This window comes from Phoca vitulina, unplaced genomic scaffold (assembly GCF_004348235.1).
Source record: "Phoca vitulina isolate PV1807 unplaced genomic scaffold, GSC_HSeal_1.0 scaffold4, whole genome shotgun sequence".
NCBI classification, from domain to species: Eukaryota; Metazoa; Chordata; class Mammalia; order Carnivora; family Phocidae; genus Phoca; species Phoca vitulina.
Genome location: NW_022589707.1, coordinates 59,076,423 through 59,097,359, shown reverse-complemented (window position 1 = coordinate 59,097,359; position 20,937 = coordinate 59,076,423). Strand labels below are relative to the sequence as shown.

Genomic DNA, 20,937 nt, shown 5'->3' with positions numbered 1-20,937 from the left:
CTCATTTAATTCCCACAGCAACCTTATGAGTAAGTACTATTTATTATCCTATTTGACAGACTAGAAAATCGAGACCGTATGCTTAAGTAACTCGCCCAAGGCCACGTGGCTAGCAAGTGGCTAAGCCAGCATTAAAATTGGTGGCACTCGCTCAAAACTCATTCACTGTACCACTGAACAAGAAGAAAACGTAACTCAGGAATCAGAAGGATATTCCCTCAATTACTTCATCCTAAGAACATCTTAATAAGAACCTGAATACAATAAAATAAGAGCATACCCACAAAATAATAAAGCAACCAAATGAGATGAAAAAGGAAACTACTAGTCCCTGAGAAGAAACTGGGAGACTAGGCAACATGATTATGGAAATAATAAGTAAATTAGAAACAGCAAGTCCAGAATAGACAAAAGTGAACTACTGGCACAAAGAAGAAAGAGTTAAGATAATCTAAGTGAATGTAGATGAAAAGGGCAAAGAATTAAAGCAATTTGGAGGAACATTAGAGGCATGAAATATTATTCATATTATAATGTTACATAAATACACATATCAGAATCCAAAGAAAAAAACCATAATATTCTTGAAGTAGAATTTCAAAGACATAATACAATAGAATTTCCCTAAAATGAAGGAAGAGAATAATCTGCAAAACAAAAGCAGTTCACGATACTTCAAGAAAATTAGATGTAAGCTCATCAACAAGACATAGCCTAATTGAACTACTGAATGTCAAGTATAAAGAAAGAATCCCTCAGATATTCAAGCAAAAAAGCAAAATACATAGAAGCAAGGGGAAAAACTGCTCTACCTCAGAATTCTCCGTAACACCGAATTCCACAAGACAGTGGAGTACTGTCCACAAAGTCTTGGGAAAATGAAATGTAATTTTAAAATATTATAACTAATCAAGATGTCGTTTGAGCTTAGATGCCCCTGACAGACATTTACTGCATGAAAGAACTCAGGGAATGCAATATGTTTGATTTCTTCCTGAGGAAAAAAAAATGTGCTTGACAATGATATCCAGCCAAATAAGAGATGATTAAAAATAAACTCGAAAATGGCAAAGGTAGGTTAAAAGGCTGGTGGTGAACAATGAATTTGTTTAAATATAGAATGAACAGTAGACAACTAATGAAAGTAGGGTAGTAAAACTAAATGTGAATGTTACAAACCTTCAAATAATTGAATGTTCAAATAATTGTATAACTACAAAAATTGGGAGGTAGGGGGGAAGGGGGAAGTGGGAGGAAGTTTAATACCCTCGTCTTTCAAAACAGAGAATAAATAGATATTGTCTAAATACCTGTTGTTTTAAATGTTATATGCTAGCCTCTAATGTTTATTCCTAAAATTTGTTTTTTTAACATTAATAGGTTCTTTTATAGAAGAAATATCTTGTGTTGAAGAAATATTTTTCACTTTTCTTTTTACTTCTACTAAAGTCAAATAAAATACAAATAACTAACTTTCATTAAAAATACTTCCGAGGGTCTCAGCCTATTTTCATAACTTTTATTTTTCTGCCTATTGCTCTATTCTTCTAACAATACAATACGCATAGAAAGATATTCACAACAATGTTCTTTTAATGCTTACGGTGGCAATTTTGAGTTTAGAGTAATTTTAAAAAATATATATTATTGAACTTTTCTGCATTGCTTTATTTCTTATAAAGAATATGTCTTATTTTACAAAAACAACCAGGTGACTTTTTTCCCTTTAAAAATTGTGAGCAGTATATCAAGATGTTAACAATGGTTCATTCTGGGTTATGATAAAGTGGATGACTGTAAATTTTTCTTTGTGCTTTTCTGCAAGTTTTTAATTTACAAACACAAATAAGGATTTATTAACTACTTACTTTTTCACCATTCTACTTCTCATACATATGTATTTTATTATGTATATTTTCACAAATCTGATGTTCTGGGAAATAAAACAAATACAGAGCATAAATATCCCAAATAAAACAAATAAAGAAGATAAATATCCGAAACCCTGCAATGTTCAAGGAGAAAGTGTGTCAGTAAGTGCATGATCTTACTAGGAACACTAAGTTAGAAATTAATGAATGACATGGAAAAAGTGGGAAATGAATTCTTTGACCAATTTTTTATCTCATTATTGTTTGCTACTCAATCCTATGAAAGAGCCAACAAGGAAGAAATTGTGAAATAGCTGTCTTTATTGTTACTTCATACACCACATCAGCAATCAAGAAACGAACAAAAATTAACCTTAAAATGCCCCACTTTAGGTACGGAGTTTTACAAGCTGGAGAGGGATATAAATACATACTGGCTTATATTAAAATAACACAATAATAACAATTATAATAGGAGAATAAACCAAGAACCTAAAAAACAATAGTGACTAGAGGGAAGAAAGTAGAGGGACAGGGAGTGAAGCTACATTCCTTGGAATACATTATGTTTTGAATGTTTTACATTTGGAACTCTGTATTTTACATAATGTTAAAGTTAAATTAAATATAAAAATCAATCCCTAAAACTCAAGAGCAAAATGAACAAATGAACCATGTGTATAAAAGTTGGTAGCATAACCATACAGAGAAAAAAATTTTAAGTGACTTTAAAACACAATAAGTTGACTCATCAGACCTAACATGGTATGTCCTAAAGACAAAAAAAGAATTGCAAATAAAATCTCTTAATCTGTTTCTAATAACCGTATTGTTAATTATGTTGGCATTGTATATTGAGATAAAGGAAATGAGTAATCATGTTGATGTCACCAGGAACTGGGATTTTTTGGTATGGAAGAAATGGTGCAAAATAGAAGGAAAGGTGCAAGGTGAAGACCATACTATGTCCTGGTATGAATAGAAAGTGTCAGTATACATTCATTCATTCACAGTTTTATACAAACCTACACACTCATACACATTTTCAATTGTACTCATTGAAAAGGTCTTGAAACAAAGAAGAACTCAGTGGCAATACGCACCCATAATGCCCAGATTATAATCTCTAATTATCATTTCTAATTCAAAAGAAACAAGATCTCCTTAAATGCAAATCGCAGGTCTGAGACAGGAAATATACAACTTAAACCTGAAATATCTTGTCAGACCAAAAAAAAAAAGGTCATTAAAGTCCATTTAAGGCATATTAAAACTCTCAGGAACCAATTTGAAAAGTCACCTGAACAAACTGAGCATCAGTTAAAAGGCTTCCTTCTATCCTTCTCTGAAGGAGTAAAATACTTCAAATGTATTTCAATCCATGAGGTCATAATAATCCTAAACTGGGGAGAGGAGGCCATATTTGAATGTGATAACTTATAAATCATTATTTTAAAAATTGGTAAAGGGAAGTAATCAAGCGTTTATCCTATCTTTCCTATATTGACTATGTCTTGGAGTAACTAAACAGCTGTTGAGAAAAAAGTTTCTCTTTATACGGAAGATAAGTCTAGCTAATAAAGAATAAATGATAAAATCAGAATAACACTATTTTGAAAGTACTTATGAATGAATTACTGGATCTAGAAAATGATCATCAGTATCTGCTAACATCTCAAAGGGATAGACAACCAGATATCATGCACTTCATAACAACATATGGTCTTGTCAGAAAAACCAAACCTACATGGGATCAATCTTCAACTACCAATTAACAGGAAACAGGACAGAGGAAAAAGGTAAAAGAAACCATCAGGAGGCAATCATCAAACTCCAGAATGTAGTACACTCTACTGACCAGTTTTATCCATAAACTGCAAGGGGGCAGGGAAGAAAGAGAGGGGAGAACTATAGATTAGGGGACACTTAAGAAATATATGAACCTGGGTGGCTCCGTTGTTAAGCATCCGACTCTTGGTTTCGGCTCAGGTCATGATCTCAGGTTCTGAGATCAAGCCCCAGGTGGGGCTCTGCACTCAGCGTGGAATCTGCTTCAGATTCTCTCTCCCTCTTCAGCTTGCCCACTCTCTCATTCTCTCTTCCCCCCACCTCAAAAAAATAAATAAAATCTTAAAAAAAAAAAAAAAGAAATATATGAACCAGTGAAGTGTATGGACTTTATTACAATTCTGATTTCAACTATTAAACTCTGTGGTGGAGGGGTTTATGAAACAATGAGGAATATTTGAACATTAACCAGATAGTTAATGTTGTAAGGACTTATTTTATGTTGTTTTTAGGTGGAATAATGGCATGGTTCTGTTTTTATTTTTTTTAAATCCTTACCATTTATATAGACGATTGAAATATTTACAGTTAAAATGATATCTGGGCTTTGCTTCAAAATAATCTGAGTGGAGGGGAAATAGGAAGGGTTTGTAGGTAAAACTTGCAAATTGTTTCGAGTGAATGATTCTCTCTACTTTTGTATATAATTTCCCACATAAAAAGTTATAAAAACAAAAATGGAATGCCTCACCTTGTAAGGCTAGGCCTAAAGAAATGAGATAGAGACAGGAATTTCAAAATTCAGGATTAAGAAACAGCAGATATTAGAGGAAAAAATTACTGGTTTAACTGAATTGCAAAAAAAAAAGTTATTTCCTTTATGCAGTATACTAAAAACATCAGAATTAATTGAAAAATATAGTACTTACTTAGTAAAGAGAAGAAAACAACTGCACTCAAGATACGTCATCTAATTCATTTAGAGATGAAAGAAATGTGTCTGCAAGGTGAAACCATGGGCTCATGGAAAGCTCTGATTTCTGTACTGATGCTATTTGTCTAATAGTTTCATATTGTCAATGACCGTCCAATTAGCATCTTCACTACACTTATTTTCATTTACAGGAGAAATCTATGAATGATCTGTAGAGTCCTTTATGACACCCAGGAATGATCCTGTACACTGCCTTGCCGGTTTCTTAGTCTTCAGCGAGAAAGGGTAGGAGAGAAGCGAACACGTCCTCTTCCAACCCCTGCTCCTGGATGTGCGAAGGAAGAGGATTTTGCTAGCTTGCAACAAAAGATATCCTAGAATGGCACTGATATAAAAGTGCTACGTGTATTGCCACGTTTAAATTCTCCTTCCTCCAAAATGTGAAATAAATCTGCTTCCATCGTCTGAAATGCTATGGGACTGGAAATCCTTTTGTAACGCTGGAGAAACGCCAGTATTGTAGCTGATTTGGGAGAAGGATGCTCTGCTCATAGAAGATACTATATCTCAGAAACACTTAAGAGACTTTGCCGATGAAATAGAAGGGGAATAAAAAGCCTTTTCCCCCCAATTGAAATGCTCTTCTTAGCATGATTTCCGACGACAGTATCTTAATACCTTAAGTTATTTGGCCATCCTTAAAAGTGCAACTTATCCTGACGTCTCAAGGGACGAAAAAGTTGCGGAAGTCCGAGGAATGAGTCACTTTGCTCAATTTTGATGAGTAATTTCAGGTATCATGGAACCGCGTTCCGAAGAAGGAGAGGGGAGGGGGCGTCAGATCTGCAGACGGAAGAAGACTGGACGCTCGGGATTGGATGGCGAGATCTTGATTTTCCTAAAATTGCGTCATTTCGAACCCAATTGGGTCCAGATGTTTTGGGCACCGACGGGTTACCGTCTCGGAAACTCTCGATCAGACGCAAGCGAAAGGAGAAGAGGCGGTTAATTAAATATTGAGCAGAAAGTCGCGTGGGGAGCGTGTCACGTGGTCCTCGAGGCGCGTCGAGCCTTGGATAAATACCGCGCGGCACCGAGCCGGCAAAAGAGCGCGCCGCATCTGCTTCCTCCGCCGCCGCGGCCACCTAGAGTGCAGAGCGCCCCGCGTGCGCTCCGAGCAGCCAGACGAACCCTGCCCGCCTGCTCGCCGCGGTAAGTGCCCGCCCCGCGCATCGCTCCGAGGTGACGGCTGGCCGCTGGGGCGGCGGACGGTGGGCGGACAGCGGAGGGACATCGAGGAACGGGGATCCCAAGTGCCAACGTCCCTCTTTGTTTTCCACCGACAGAGCCTCCCGGCTTGAAGGTGTGGATTGGTGGGTCGGGGGCTGAGGGAGTTGGGATCCAGGGAGAAGGGGATGTGAGAAGCTTGGGGCATGGTTCTCTTTCCTAAAGGGCACAAGGTATGCTTTAGGCTTGTTATCCCCTAGGGTTTTTATCTTGGTTCAGTCGGCCCCGACTTGCGTTGTGGGACCAAAAATTATGCTGTCCCAACTCTTGGATAGCCATCCCCAATGTTTCTCTCCTCGGTCTCTTCTTCCCCGTTCTTCCCAGAAATCCAACATGAAAATCCTCGTGGCCTTGGCCGTCTTTTTTCTCGTCTCCACTCAACTGTTTGCAGAAGAAATTGGAGCCAACGATGATCTGAATTATTGGTCCGACTGGTCCGACAGCGACCAGATCAAGGTGAGACCCAGCCGGAGCCGTTCTTCCTGGCCTCGGGAGCTGTCACTTCCCTGAAGATCGCATTCTAGTTAGCCTGGCAGGCGCCGCGACCGCGACCGCGACCAGAGGCGGTGGAGGGGCGCAGGGAGGGGGGTGGGGTTGTAAAGGAACACCATTCCCTGGGTCCCCGCACGAGATTTTGTGCCCACGATCCAAGTTTCCCCCCGGGGGCTGCACCGTCGGGTCTCGGGAACTCCCTGGAGGAATGATGCCCTCCCTGATGAGCCCGGGGTCCTCACAAGGCTGGAAACCTCACAAGGTTTCATCCCGGGGTAACGGGGATTTCGGGGACTCCAGTCGAGCTGCAAGGACCAGGCGTTTGGAAACGCTGGGCAGGGGCAGAAGGGGGCGCGCCGGACGCTGGTAGAAGCGGGCACAAAGGACAAGCTGCTGGGGGCTTCGAGGGGCGAGGTGGGTGGGAAGCTAACTTCCTGCCCTGACTTATTTTACCGACCAGAGGACCGAGCCGCAAGTTTGCCTTTACAAGGCTCGCAGGCTGTTGGTGTACGGGAGCGCGCCTCGAGGGAACAGTAAAAGTGGCGCGGTGCAGGTCTTCAGTAAAGCGTTGTCATTCCTTCCCCACTCGCGACACACACCTGTGCGCATTTAGGGCGGCCAGGCGTCTCCAAAGCCCGCGCCAGAATCAAGAGCAAGTCAGGTGGCGGCGCGGCAGACGAGTGGGGCGGGGGTCTCCAGGCTCTGCAAAGAGCGGATAACGCGCGGGGCTGGGGGACGCCGCGCCTCCCGCTAGCCCGCGAGAGCGGGGCTCGCGGACACGAGTTCTGCCGGGAGGGGTGGAGGAAGAGAGCTCCCGGGCTGGGACCCCACTCAGCCCTCGCGTGGGGAAACCCGGCCTTCTCTCGCCTTCCTGCTGGCCGGGTTTTTGGGCTTTCCGGCCCTGGCGCCGCCACCGCCCGCCTCCGCGCGTCGCCCAGGGCTGGCGCGCACCATTGGAATGACTCGGGTTTCCCGGCGCCGCGCGCTTGTTGCCTACACGCCCGTTTGTCTGTTCGTCTGTCCCCCAGGAGGAGCTGCCCGAGCCCTTTGAGCATCTTCTGCAGAGAATCGCCCGGAGACCGAAGCCTCAGCAGTTCTTCGGATTAATGGGCAAACGGGATGCTGGTGAGATGGGCAGCCATCCCTCTCTGTCTCTCTGAGCAACCTGCCCGGTCTCCTCGCTCACTGCTTCTCAGAGCACCCAGTCTCTCTTGCTCTTTGAGTAGAAATTTCCATCCTAAAATGGATATATCCCCGGGGAGCGACTCTGGCCCTCACCCCACTAACACACGCACATGCCCTCGGAGGGAGGGCGAGATCCGTTGCGCGTGCCCCCACACAATTAGAGTGACCCCAATCAAGAACAGGAAGCAACCTTATTAGCTGAGCGCTCCCTTGACTGAAGATCCAAACTGACAAAGGGGGAAGGCGCGGGGCCTCCAGGGGGTAGTACTCAGAATGGTCTAAGTGCCTGTGGAAACCGATTTTAGACCCTTGGGGTTAGATTAGATTTAGCTCCCTAATGTCTCATGATAGAAATACTCAATTTCATTGCATTTATCACACCATCAGCGGAACGTGTAAACAGTTAATGCCAATTCATCTTTTGTCAGATTCCTCAATTGAAAAACAAGTGGCCCTGTTAAAGGCTCTTTATGGTAAACATTTCTATAAATCTTTATTTTACTATTGTGAATGCATATGTAGGAAAAGTGAAGAAAATTTTTTTATGGGCTCAAATACAGATTCTTGATAATGCCTGTTTAGTAAAAGTAGAGATTTGTATCCCTCTCTCCTGAGTGTCAAATGGTGGTCCAGCTTGGAGATGTGTTTCTTATAAGAAAAGAGGTGCTGTGGCCTAACAGTTATTGTTAGGCCTCAGGGGTCTCATAGTCCTGGGTTTGAATCTGTGGCCCATAGAAAGCACTTAAAAATATTCCTTTTGGTTGCTATTTTGTTTTTATCATTAATAATTTGGTTAGCATTTATGGTTCTACTATATTCCTCATGAATGTTATATGTTTTAAAAATCAACTTATTTTATAATTCTCTTCTGAAAATATAAGGTGGCATCTTTAAAATAAATCTATTGCCTTTGCTAACTTTCTCTTTCTTTCTTCTAGGACATGGCCAGATCTCTCATAAAAGTAAGTTTCAAATTATTTTGACATTTACCAAATGCAAACATAAATTAGATCGATCTTCATTTTATATCTTATTTTCTGTTATAACTTAGGGCCTAATACTTTTAATTAAGACAGTATAAGAATGGAGGAGACTCATATTAATTACATCCAGAGCATGATTTTTTACAGCTCTGTTTTTTAGACCTAGATGCTTACCAAAATGATGCATTATGTTAAAAATCCTTTAACTCCTAGCTAAATTGTTGGTGAATTCCTGACCCACAGAAACTGTGAGATAATAAATATTTGTTGTCGCTTTAAGCTGCTAAAAAAAAAAGAGAGAAAGAAAAGAAAAGAAAAAAAAGAAAAGAGAGAGCGTCAGAAGAAATCCTTTAACTCCTATACATTGTTAGTTATGGATAAGAATTTCAGTCCTGGGGTAAAAATCCACCACAGATTCCTCTCCCTATTCACCCCTCACCCTCTCCTACCCCCCACCACTTCCACTGCAAAAACAAAAACAAAACAAAACAAAACAAAACAAAAACAAAGCTTTTATAGGTATCTCTTAACATTTCAGTATGCTGGACCTCTTGACGATACCATGTATTAGGGTAATCCAGCAGCCAATTAAGGAGATTGAGTGAAAGAGCAGAGAATCCATAGTAAAGGTAAAGACAGAAATGCAGTTTTTTGGTCCCATAATTGAATGGGGACCCTCAATCTATCAAAGTACAATGAAACATTTCTTAGGGCAGTAGAGATGGCCGAGTTATGACACTTGACATTCATTCGATCCCGGTTTCCCAGTTAATGGAACTCGAATTGACGTGAAGTCCCATGGGTCCATCTCAATCAGATGCATTTACCCCAGGACCCACCCACAACTCCACTTGGATTTTGGTTCACTGGTTGGCAGAGAAGGTCACATTAAAACAGCAGTCTTATTCTCAAATAATACAGTATAAAGCAAGAGACCTTTCCCCACTAGAGTTGAAATAGTAACCTTTTTCATAAGGCTTCATCTTTGAAAATAAATAAATCTTATTCATATTTAAGTTCTAAAGATTTGACTTTCAAGAGAATTATATATAGCAAAATTCTGTGTAATGAAAGTAAATGCACTCTATTAATGTCAAAATTAACACACTTTTCCAAAAGTATTTTTAAAAATCCAATAAAATAAAAATAGTGACCTGTTAGAAGTTTATAATCATCAGGTGCAGGGATCTGACTTAACTAAGGTTCAGAGGACATACACTTGGATATTTCTGTCACACGACTGTGAAATTGACTCCCTAAAAACCAAAACTAGCTTAAATAGCAGCAATATTTAAAACATTGTATATAAACAGGTAAACTGTAATATACATAAAGTATACTTGCTAATAATTAGATATAGAATTAAGAAAAGTGCTTTCATTGTATTGTTTTAATGTCATTTGTAAGACTTATTAGAAATCTTCATTTCTTCAGGCTCATCAAAACTTGAAATGGTTATATATTTATTATATAGGCATATATTCTAAAGCTTGCTTTTCTTCGGTACTAGTTATAACAGTTTATTTCCTCAAAGACATACATATTAAAATACCCCTAAATGTATTTTTCCAGGGCATAAAACAGATTCCTTTGTTGGACTAATGGGCAAAAGAGCTTTAAATTCTGGTATGTATAAAACCATGACTGAAAATAGACAGTATCTTAAATCTATTATTTTCTTTCTAAGGCATAGTTTTCAAAGTACTGAAAAGGAATGATAAATTTAAAATAAGTACTTATGGTGAAAAAAAATCTAATTGCAATAAATAAATCCAAGAATTTATTTGTAGCTGATTAAGCTAATCTCACCTAGGATGCATCTTTCTTTCTCAAACTACCAGCCTTACCAGTGTCTGCCCCATTTAATCATTACCTAACCTGAATCCTTGGGCTAGTCTAGTACTTGTTCCCTTATATTTGTTACATAAGCCACACTGAACTTGACTGAACTAAGCGGTGAAAGGTTATGTGGGAAATAAGACCAATTTTCACTTACTACCGAGGTCATTCAAAAGGCTTATATGACATTACATCTGGCAGTCTTCCAGCACAGAAGTAAACAAATGAAGAAAACAAACAAATCCATTTATACTTTATGAAGTTATAAAAGCTCAAACTCGAAATATCCTGATGGATGTTTGAGAGTATGGGAAAAACACAGTCCATTCCAGTGCTTTTGAAAAGGAGCAGGATCAAGTCATCCTGGGGAATTATAATCAGTTCTGGCTGTAAACCCTCACAGGGAAGGGGTGCCACAATCCTCCTAACCCATCTTAATCCCCAACAAGTCTTTCTCTTGACATAAAGCCTATTTCCTTTCCTCTCTGTAGTTCCCATCGTCTGTGTAAAAATGCCACGTACCTCATCCAAAAACCCATTCATCGTACCATTTTCAAGGTTAAATAACCCCTATATCATTTTCACAGAGACTGATTTTTTTGTAAAGCACATTCAGGCTTTTATAGTAATTAGCTTAGGTTCCTTAGGAAAGCTATTCAAACTCCTTTTATTTTACCTTTAGTGAAAATAGAATTATAGTATTAATGAAGTAATTAATTAGAAAGTAACCAGCTGCCTTATCTATTTAGGATATTTCAGGTTTCTAGAAAATCTGTAACTAAGCAGTGCTGGCTTAATTACCTGGAAAATTCATGCAAAAAATGATGTATCCTACCATTGGTTCTCTACCTTCCAAATTTAGACACTACGCTTGTATTTCTTTTTCAGTAATTCGGGGGCTGCTCAAGTATAAATTTTATTTTTTTTTCAAGTTTAAATTTTAAAGAAGTTACCAGTGTGCCTCATAAAAAACTTTAAATTATTTTATTAATATATATTATCCTCCAGCTTTTGGAAATGGAATGTAAATTTAAATCACACTGGCTTTACTTGTAGCAAAAGTGTGCACTATCCCTTCTATAACTGTGGTCTTCTTGATAATTATATTAGTCATCAACTTTTTATTGCCAGAACTGATACAGATTTCAGAACATGGCTAACTTTACAAATAATATGGATACTGTGATTTCTACAGATTAAATGTTATTAAATGTGTGCAAACTAATAATGTAATTATAGGTAAATTGAATCACTATAATGAGTCAAGATCAATAGAATCACTATAATGAGTCAGGATCAATTTATGACTAAATCTTCACTCCTCCATTTTAAGAAAATATAAAAGGAAAAAACAGGCAAAAATGTATGTACATTCAATCAGAGATCTTTTCATATGATCAATTGAGGCAAGGTTATGATTGTGTCCTGGTATGTGTTAAATTCTGGTATGTATAAAACCATGACTGATAATAGACAGTATCTTAAATCCATTATTTTCTTTCTAAGGCATAGTTTTCAAAGTACTAAAAAGGAATGATAAATTTAAAATGAGTACTTATGGTAAAAAAAAAATCTAATTGCAATAAATAAATCCAAGAATTTATTTGTAGCTGAATTTATCTGTAGGCTGTGTCCTACAGCCATCTGATTCTTAACCTTTTGTGGTCACAGACTCCTTTGACAGTCTGAGAAATCTAGAAACCTGCTTTGTGGAGAAACCCTCATTAGCTTATAAACATAAAAATTTACATACAGTTTCAGAGGGTTCAAGAACCAGATACAAAACTTTGCTTTCCGTGAAGAGGATATTCTGTTCCAGCTAACACGAATCCGTCTTTGGTTACTTTACATTAGCATTCACCTTACTTCTCTGAGGAACAGAAGCATGTTACCTAAAGCTTGTCAGGAACGGAACTTGTGCTAGTCAGTCCTCCTCCTAATACAAACAAAGCAGGAAGAGAAATGGAGTGTTTCCTTCCTTGAGAACTGCCTGGCTTGGAGTTCAGACTGGTCCGCCCTGGAAGCACATACGTGATTGACATAAAGCATTCAGCTTATCATGAACCTAGTGTTGGATGCTAACTGGGCGTCTGCTCAGTAGGGAAATGGGAGAGTGATCACCCTACAGCCCTCACCTACCTCCTCTCTTAACAGATCTTTCTCACTGAAAAAATTGTTTAGAGTGGCATCTATAATTCCTAACTTCCACAGTTCTTTCTATTGTTTTTGTTTAAATTCAGTATTTTATACAGGACATATGAATTTTAAAAAGCAGCATAGTTTCACTAAAATGTAAATCTAAGTATATAAATTAACTAAAATGATGAATAATATACTTTAGTAGTCTGATCGCAACAGTCTGATCCTTGCCCTTTTGTGGTTACAGATCTCTTCGAAATTGCATATCATATCATCATATCATATCATATCATATCATATCATCATAATTTCGGCTTTTTTTTTTGGTCTATGTTAAATACTTTTGGAGGCAGTGATTAATCTTCCACAGGCCATTAGGGTGCTGGGAGGTAAGTTAAACTGTTATACGTGGATGGCACAATTGCCCTACCCACTGACAACGATGTTGTTTTTAGTTTCAAGGACAATCCCTCATTGGGAGGTATCCCCAAGACAGGAGGAGACCTCTACACCATTCGGTGTACTCCTGTAACAGGAACCAGCCAACCCTTTCTGTAAAGAGCCAGATAACAAATATTTTGGATTTTGTGAGCCATGCCGTCTCGGGAGCAACCACTCCGATCCGTCATGTTAATGCTAAAGTAGCCATAGACAATACATAAATGAGTGGGTATGGCCACGTTCCAATAAAACATTATTTTCAAGAAAAGGTGGTGGGCTGGATTTGGCCCATGGTCTGTAGTCTGTTGACTCTGTCCTAGAATAAAAGTCTCACATTTTGCTTTCATCCTACTACTATTCCTACTCTATACTTCAGGCATTATCCTTTTTATAAATCACCGTGCTTGAGAAAGTTGTGGAGAATGACCACTGCAGTAGATTGTGGAACTACGCTTTGGGGGCACCAAGTAAATGGCAGATGGCCTGAGTAACCAAGGATTCTGTGGTTAGATCACTTCCAATCGGGACAGAGACGGAGGCAAGATCGGAGGATGTGCAAAGAAAGCTCTTAGAAATACTTCAATGGAGAGGGGAAAGTCATTAATGAGTTTTTAATAAATTACAGCGTGTCTTGAAGTTTATTTAACGCTCTCGGTGAATCCTCTTAAAAAACCCTCTGCCTTTTCTTTGTTCTCAGTGGCTTATGAAAGGAGCGCGATGCAGAATTATGAACGAAGACGCAAATAAACCCCCTCATGTGTAATTTATTGAGCTTCATGTGTGTCAGTGGCCAATGAAAGGTAACATGAGACCTGCACCATGAGGAATAATTATTTATTTAATAATCATTGTTTTGAGTGGAAAACTCAAAAAAAAAACTGTTTATTTTTCATATTGTGCCAATACGTGCTGTGAAAGTGTGCTATAATTCTAATGTGACCCCCTCAGACATAGAAATCAGTGGGCATTTCTCTACAAAGCACAGTGTTCAGTGAAACTGAAATATGTTCTTTAAAGAAAGAAATCATCTTGGTTTCCTGGAAGCAGTCATGTCAGCCACTGATGAAGGAGAGGGATCTCACGGACAGGCTTGTGCTTCCTCTGTTTTCATGGTGGAAATGTGCTAAGATTTGGTATCAAAGTGTGTCCCTGCAGCATGTGTCATGTGTTGTGACTTAAATAGAGATGTTTTACAAGTTTTCACGTGATTCTACGGTCTTCATTTCATTGTATAATGTGTTGTGATAGTTAACATTTTAAATAAAAGAAAAAATATCTTGAGAATTGGGTTTTATTCTTTCATTAATATTTTTTTTTTTATTTGAGAGAGAGAGTGAGAGAGAGAGAGAGCACAAGAGGGGGGAGTGGGAGAGGGAGAAGCAGACTCCCTGCCGAGCAGGGAGCCCGATGCGGGACTCGATCCCGGGACTCCAGGATCATGACCTGAGCCGAAGGCAGTCGCTTAACCAACTGAGCCACCCAGGCGCCCTCTTTCATTAATATTTATGTCACACCAGCACACGTTCTTTTAGTAGATGAAATATGTTCAAAGCTGTTTTGGCTGCTCAATAGTGAAACATAAAGCTACTAAATTTCTTTCTTAAGGTAAATGACTACAGTGTAATCTCAGTTTCTCTCTCTCTCTCTCTCTCTCTCTCACACACACACACACACACACACATGCACGCACTTTTTTGGGGGAGGCGGAGGTCAGTCATTTGGCACAAGATCATCCATGAGGAAAACGATTACATTTTGGAATCCAAAGAGTAGAGGATAAGTTCTGTTGATGCATGCCCATGATTTCCTTTTACAAATAGGATAATAATCTGTCTTAGAGATGCATTCCACTGGTTATTTCCTTGTTGGATAAAACATCAGCACACTACCATTTAAGCCCTGCTTAGAGCCCAGGTATAAATGTACCAGTGTGTTATTCACACTAGAATTAAGACACCAAATTGCAAAAGATGATGCAGAAAGATGGGGGTTGATTGATAATAGGGCATCACCCCCATAATGAAGACAAGAGCACTTTTCTAGCATTTCTAAGGAGGCCTGTGAATTGCTAACACCCATTACACTCTCCAGCTGAAGCATGTGCATCAGGAATAAATACAGAACAATCAAGGGGAGGCTGTCGTGTATTTGTTTAAGGGGAAGGATTGATAAGTGTCCTTGGAACTGTTTTTGGATTACATAGAGGGTGTGGAAGATTGACAAGTGGTATAAAGACCACTTGAAGACAGACTAAAACTCCATGACCTTAGCCTGGATTGGTGACTATTGTTGATCAATAGTTTGATCAATATTGTTGATCAATGGTTAAACTCATTGTGGGACAGAAGAGCTAAAGCATATTTTAAACTTTATATTTTTAAATAAAAATTTTCTTTTTAAAAAAACTCTAACAAGGCTGCCTGGCTGGCTCAGTTGGAAGAGTAAGCGACTCTTGGTCTTGGGGTTGTGAGGTTGAGCCCCACGTTGGGTGTAGAGATTACTTAAATAAATAAACTTTAAAGAAAAAAAACTCTAACAATCTCATTTCCTTATTACACAATACATTGAAATATTTCCAAATATAAATGATAAGCAAAATGGAGGTCAGAGTCATCTAGAGCCCCACTCCCTAATAGTAATGTTTAATACTCTATTTAAGAATAATAATTGCAATTTATAAATTATATAAATTCATAAATCAGGGTCAGAGGTTCTAATGTGAGAATGTGAGAGTAGTCAGTATTAGAAAATGATTATAAGGGGAAATAGCAGAACAAATTAATATCTAACAAATGCCAGTGAGAAAATTAGCACTGTTTTTTAGCAACTGAAATATTTTTTTTTTAAAGGTTTTATTTATTTATTTGACAGAGAGAGACACAGCGAGAGAGGGAACACAAGCAGGGGTAGTGGGAGAGGGAGAAGCAGGCTTCCCGCCGAGCAGGGAGCCCGATGCGGGGCTCAATCCCAGGACCCTGGGATCATGACCCGAGCCAAAGGCAGACGCTGAACGACTGAGCCACCCAGGCGCCCCACAACTGAAATATTTTTTAATAGGCGCACTGAAGAAGCAGCAGCATGGGGTGGTTTTTATATAGCCGCTACCCAAATTAAATCTAGGGTTGTATCACAAACTGCTATGCTCTGTGCTGTGCATTGCTCACTAGACAGTCCCTGTGGCCCCTACTGTCTCTGAGATTCTATAAATCTCTGCAGCATGAGCCCAGAGTGCTGCATAAAGTCCTGTAGGGGGACTGCATTCATGCCTGCTTGCCCTCCAGGCCCAGAAACCCAGCAACAGCATCAATAAGGAAAGGGAGAGGAACTCCTGTGCTGCGTGTGTGCTCATGAAATCATTACTATTACTCCCCCTCTGTAGCATGGTTCCTTTAACAAAAATAAGCTTTCTTCACCTTTATTCTTTCTTAAGTATTTTATTCTGTTCTGAAAAAGCAAAAAGATGAATCTAAATAGTTACCCAACTACTTTATATTGCTTTGGCTTTTTCTCTGTTTTCTCGTTTGGCTTTGTTTGGGTCCGGGACGAGGGCAGAAACAAATGACACTCCAGCTAAGTAATTTGAGGAGAAGTGAATAAAGGGACTAATTACAAAGATGTAGGCAAGTTGTAGAGAAGCCAGCAATAGGATGTGGGTCTCCAGCCTGGCACCCCTGGGAGCCACTGCTGCCCCAGGCCTGAAGGACCAAGATGAGGACGTGAGGGTCTCTGTGTGCAGAGGACCACCTGGCAGGTGTTGTCTTCAGTAGGAGGACAGAATCAACACAGGGTAGTCAGATATCTGGGGGGTGGAGGGGGGTAGTGCTAGGAAAGGCCAGGGAATAAATATCCCAATCTCACTGACCTCCTGCTGGGCAAACCCAACCGGAAACAGAGGGCTTGGGGCCCTCGATGCTGTCCACACCATTGAGCAGCATAGACAGGGCACCAGAGCAGGTGGAAAAAGCTGATGGGTGCATTTGGAAGTAGAAAAGATGTCTGGGGTGCCTGGGTGGCTCAGTTGGTTAAGCGTCTGTCTTCAGCTCAGGTCATGATCTCACGGTCCTGGGATGGAGCCTGTGTCGGGCTCCCTGCTCAGCAAGGAGCCTGCTTCTCCCTCTCCCTTTGCCCCCCCATCCTCCATTCTTGCTCTCTCTCTTGTTCTGCTCTCTCTCTCAAATAAATAAATAAAATCTTAAAAAAAAAAGAAAAGGAAGATGTCCAATGGATTATGTATGACATTATTTTGAATCCAAAAACAAGACTAATATGCTGAAATTCAAATAGAGAAAATTATAAAGTAAAAATCAGTCTTCCTCTGGACACCCCATTCCATTCCCTTGGAATATAGTTTCATATGGACTCATCCAAACACACAAACAAAAATAACATTTTAATTTGAGCACATGCTGACATCTGTTTTTTTTTTTTAATCTCCTTGTTTTAACACCAAGTCATTATTATTTCTTAAGTTATATTTTAAAAGAAATTAATAAGGACATTGGGATTTGTGAAAAACAGAGTAAGGACTTTTAGTGGACCAAAAGTTATCCAGATCCTTAAGAAAGAAAATGCACAGAGAGCCACAGTGGTAAGCCATCGCCCCAAGGAGTCATGGAGGCTTCAGAAAAAGGTGCCAATCCTAGAATGGGGAAGTGACTGTTGCAGAACACAGACTTCTCATCAGCAACCCTGACTGCTATGAGGTAAGGGAACAAAATCTAAAAATTCTTAAGGAAAAAAATTAATTATCTAGTCAAACTATCCTTTAACAATGAGAATGAATTTGTGAAAGGAGAAAAACCAACCAAATCCTGTTAACTTAAGCCTTTATTAAAATCATCACAATAGAACAACCCAAGATAGCTATGTTACTGGAGAGCAGACAGCCTAAGGAATTGCTATGTTAAATTGGTGAAGGTCAAAGTTTTGCTATATTCTGAGAATTAGTCACTGTTCTGATTCTCAGAAGATATGGGGAACTTAAGCTGCATTAGTCAGGGGACAGGATATGGGGCCTGCAAGAGTGGAGCTAAAGCTTTAGCAGCTCTTTTTCAGTTTGGATGTAGTAGGAGTGGTGAGGAGGAAGAGGTGAAGACCAGATCCTGCTAGAGTCAGTGGAATAAATTCAGCCATTCAGCTTCTTTCATGAATTAAGGACATTTTCAAACATATAGGACCTCAGAAAGTTTACCATCCACATTCTTTGAAAGAATTGTTATATTATTTCAGCAAGAAGAAAAATAAATCTGGGAAAGAGTAATGAGTAACAAACACAGCAACAAAGAAATCATTTGAAACAACATTGCTGAACTGAAATCAGTGTGTGTGTTAAACCATCTGGAAATAAAACTCCATAAGATGTCAACATGAGAGTTAGTTGGGGGAAAAAGGAGAGTGTAAAAGGGAATAAATGCATGTTAAATTTCTTGTATTATTGAAATGAAGGGTAGAACATAGATGTATTTGACTCTAGACTTTTGAAAAAGAAAATGTAAGTTTCTTATATGAGCTAAAAATGTGCACAAGCTGAACAAAAAAGAATAGATGAATGTACAACTATCAAAACAGAAGAGGGGAAATGTTGCAAAACAAAATCTAACCAAAAGAGACAAGAAAGCCTTAATTTTTTTTTTTTTTTTTTTTTTAGCAGAGTGCCCAGGTGGCTCAGTCAGTTAAATGACCAACTCTTGGTTTCAACTCAGGTCATGGTCTTGGGGTCCTGGGATCAAGCCCCACACCAGGCTTGGTGCTCAGCCCAGAGTCTGCTTGAGGATTCTCCCTCTCCTTCTGCCTGGCCCCCCACTCATGCACACATATGTACACACTCTCTCTCCCTCTCTCTCTAGAATGGGTGAATAAATCTTTAAAAAAATGTTTAAAAAAATTTTAGCAAATAAAAAACAGAAAAGACTATGGTAAGAATAAATCAAAACCTATTCATATTTATGACAAATGTGAGCAGTTTCATCAGACCTATAAAAGACAGAGACTATCAAGTTGGTAAAAAAGAAAATCCAGCTATTCTTATTTACCAGAATCAAATCTGAAAAAAAATAATGTAGAATTGTTGAAAATGAAGAGATACTAAAAATTACCTGCCAAAGTACTAACACAATGATTTTAAAGCAATATTACCACCAGACAAAACAGAATTCAAGGTGAAGATTCCCAGGGGATCAAGAAGGATACTTAATATTGATAAAAGGAAAAATCCACTAAAAAGATATTAACAGTAGTGAACCTTTATAAATATGAGCTATGTTCAAAATATATAAAGCTAAAGCTAACAGAAATATTTAAAAGTATTAAAAATGTACACATCTTTAATAATCATGACAGACATCATAGTGTTTTGGTAAACAACAGATTAGTCAAAAAGTAAACAAGGGTAAGAAGAATTCAGTAACATAATTAGGAATCTTCCTCAAATAAGCATACAGAGAATTAAGACAAGTAGACACACGCAATTAAGAATCTTCATAAAATAGACACACTTTCTAAAAATATATGTGGAACATTCAGAAAATTGAGCAACAAGACACAACTGAACTCAAAAAATTCTAAAATATCCCTCTCATATAAGCCATAATTGCATATGACACTGCCAAAAGAATAAAAAATCAACATGTTGCCAGAAAATCCATATGGCAGAAAAGTTTGGGACAGACTCCCAAATAACTCTTGAGATAAAGGAAAAAATAAAGAGATAGCTTACAAAATACTTTGAACTGAATAACCATGTGGGTCACGCGTTTCCAAAGCTATCCCTACATGTGGAGATTTGCTAGAAGGACTCAGGGGACTCAGCAGATAGTTGCACCCATGGCTAAGATTTACTACAACAACCTAGTAAAGCTACACAGTGGGTCATAAGGGAAAAAGATATAGGTGGTGTCTGGAGAAATCTATGTGTAGGTTTCCTTATGCCCTCTCTCTCCCCATGAGGGGTCACAGAGAGTGCACTCTTTTCCCAGTAACAAGAATACAGCAATAAGTATGAGATGTTTCTGCTCAGGGAGGCCCATTAAAAACTCAGCAGCCAAGGTTTTTACTGGGGTCTGGTCACATAGGCACTCTCTACCTAGCACATTCTAAAATTTTAGACTCCCAGAAAGAAAGCAAATGTTTAGCATAAAGCACCTTATTTGTACAAATAGTTTAGGCACAGTGAGCTACCCTTATCATAGAGGGAAAGTTTTTATATATAAGTGAAGGAATGAGTTTACCACACAAGTTGCCAGATACCAGCCAAGGGTCAAACTTGCAAGCAGGCCTTTTCAGGAATCTCAAGCCTGCTCTGTGAACTAGTTTTTGCAAAACATGTATGACCTCTGTATCAAAACTTGGGTATGGAACCAGAGAAATTCTCAGGAGGAAATTTATAGCCATAAGTGAATTTGCCCCCAAATAAAGGGGGCTGAAATTTAATGAAAAAGATTTCACCAAAAGACACTGAAAAGAATAACAAAATAAGTCTAATGAAAGCAGAATGAAGGAATTAAGATTAAGCCAGATATTAATGAAACAAAGACTATAAGAACAAACACAAAATAATAGGCTTGATCAATAACATAAATCCTAGTTTTTCAAAAGAAAAAAATTTTAAGATAAAACTTTGGAAATCTATAGTTAAGAAAAAAGAAACAGAAGGTAAAACGATGTTGACAGGAAAACAACCATAGGTACACAGGAGTTCGAAAATTGTTAAGATAATTCTATATAAAATTCTGTACCAATGAATGCAAAAATATCCATGAAAGCATATTTTTGGATATTACAAATTATAAATATTGAAGTTAGTTAAAATAAACCAGTAACTGTGAAAGGATTTATAGTTAAACTCATTAACTACCCCGACCCTGACAAACACACACACTGATACTCAAAAGACAGTAGTGCATCAACTAAATATCAACTAAGTAGAATATCAAGTAAAACTCCAGAACTAGGAAAACAAGTCAGGTTAATGATCCAACAC

At 38.8% G+C, this 20,937-nt stretch overlaps 1 protein-coding gene across 6 annotated transcripts; it reads left to right on the top strand.

The window, feature by feature from the left end:
- Nucleotides 1-5,690: 5,690 nt before the first annotated feature.
- TAC1 (tachykinin precursor 1) lies at nt 5,691-14,237 on the top strand. 6 transcript variants are annotated; one of them, XM_032401239.1, is made up of 7 exons: nt 5,691-5,805; nt 6,205-6,336; nt 7,401-7,497; nt 7,986-8,030; nt 8,496-8,519; nt 10,113-10,166; nt 13,657-14,237. In XM_032401239.1, the coding sequence occupies exons 2-7, from the start codon at nt 6,214-6,216 to the stop codon at nt 13,704-13,706; spliced, it is 393 nt and encodes a 130-aa protein (XP_032257130.1). In that variant the 5' UTR covers nt 5,691-5,805; nt 6,205-6,213; the 3' UTR covers nt 13,707-14,237. The 6 variants fall into 6 exon arrangements, with proteins under 6 accessions (XP_032257130.1, XP_032257131.1, XP_032257132.1 ...); XM_032401240.1 differs by having other exon boundaries at nt 5,691-5,956; XM_032401238.1 differs by lacking the exon at nt 5,691-5,805 and adding an exon at nt 6,020-6,053.
- Nucleotides 14,238-20,937: the final 6,700 nt, after the last annotated feature.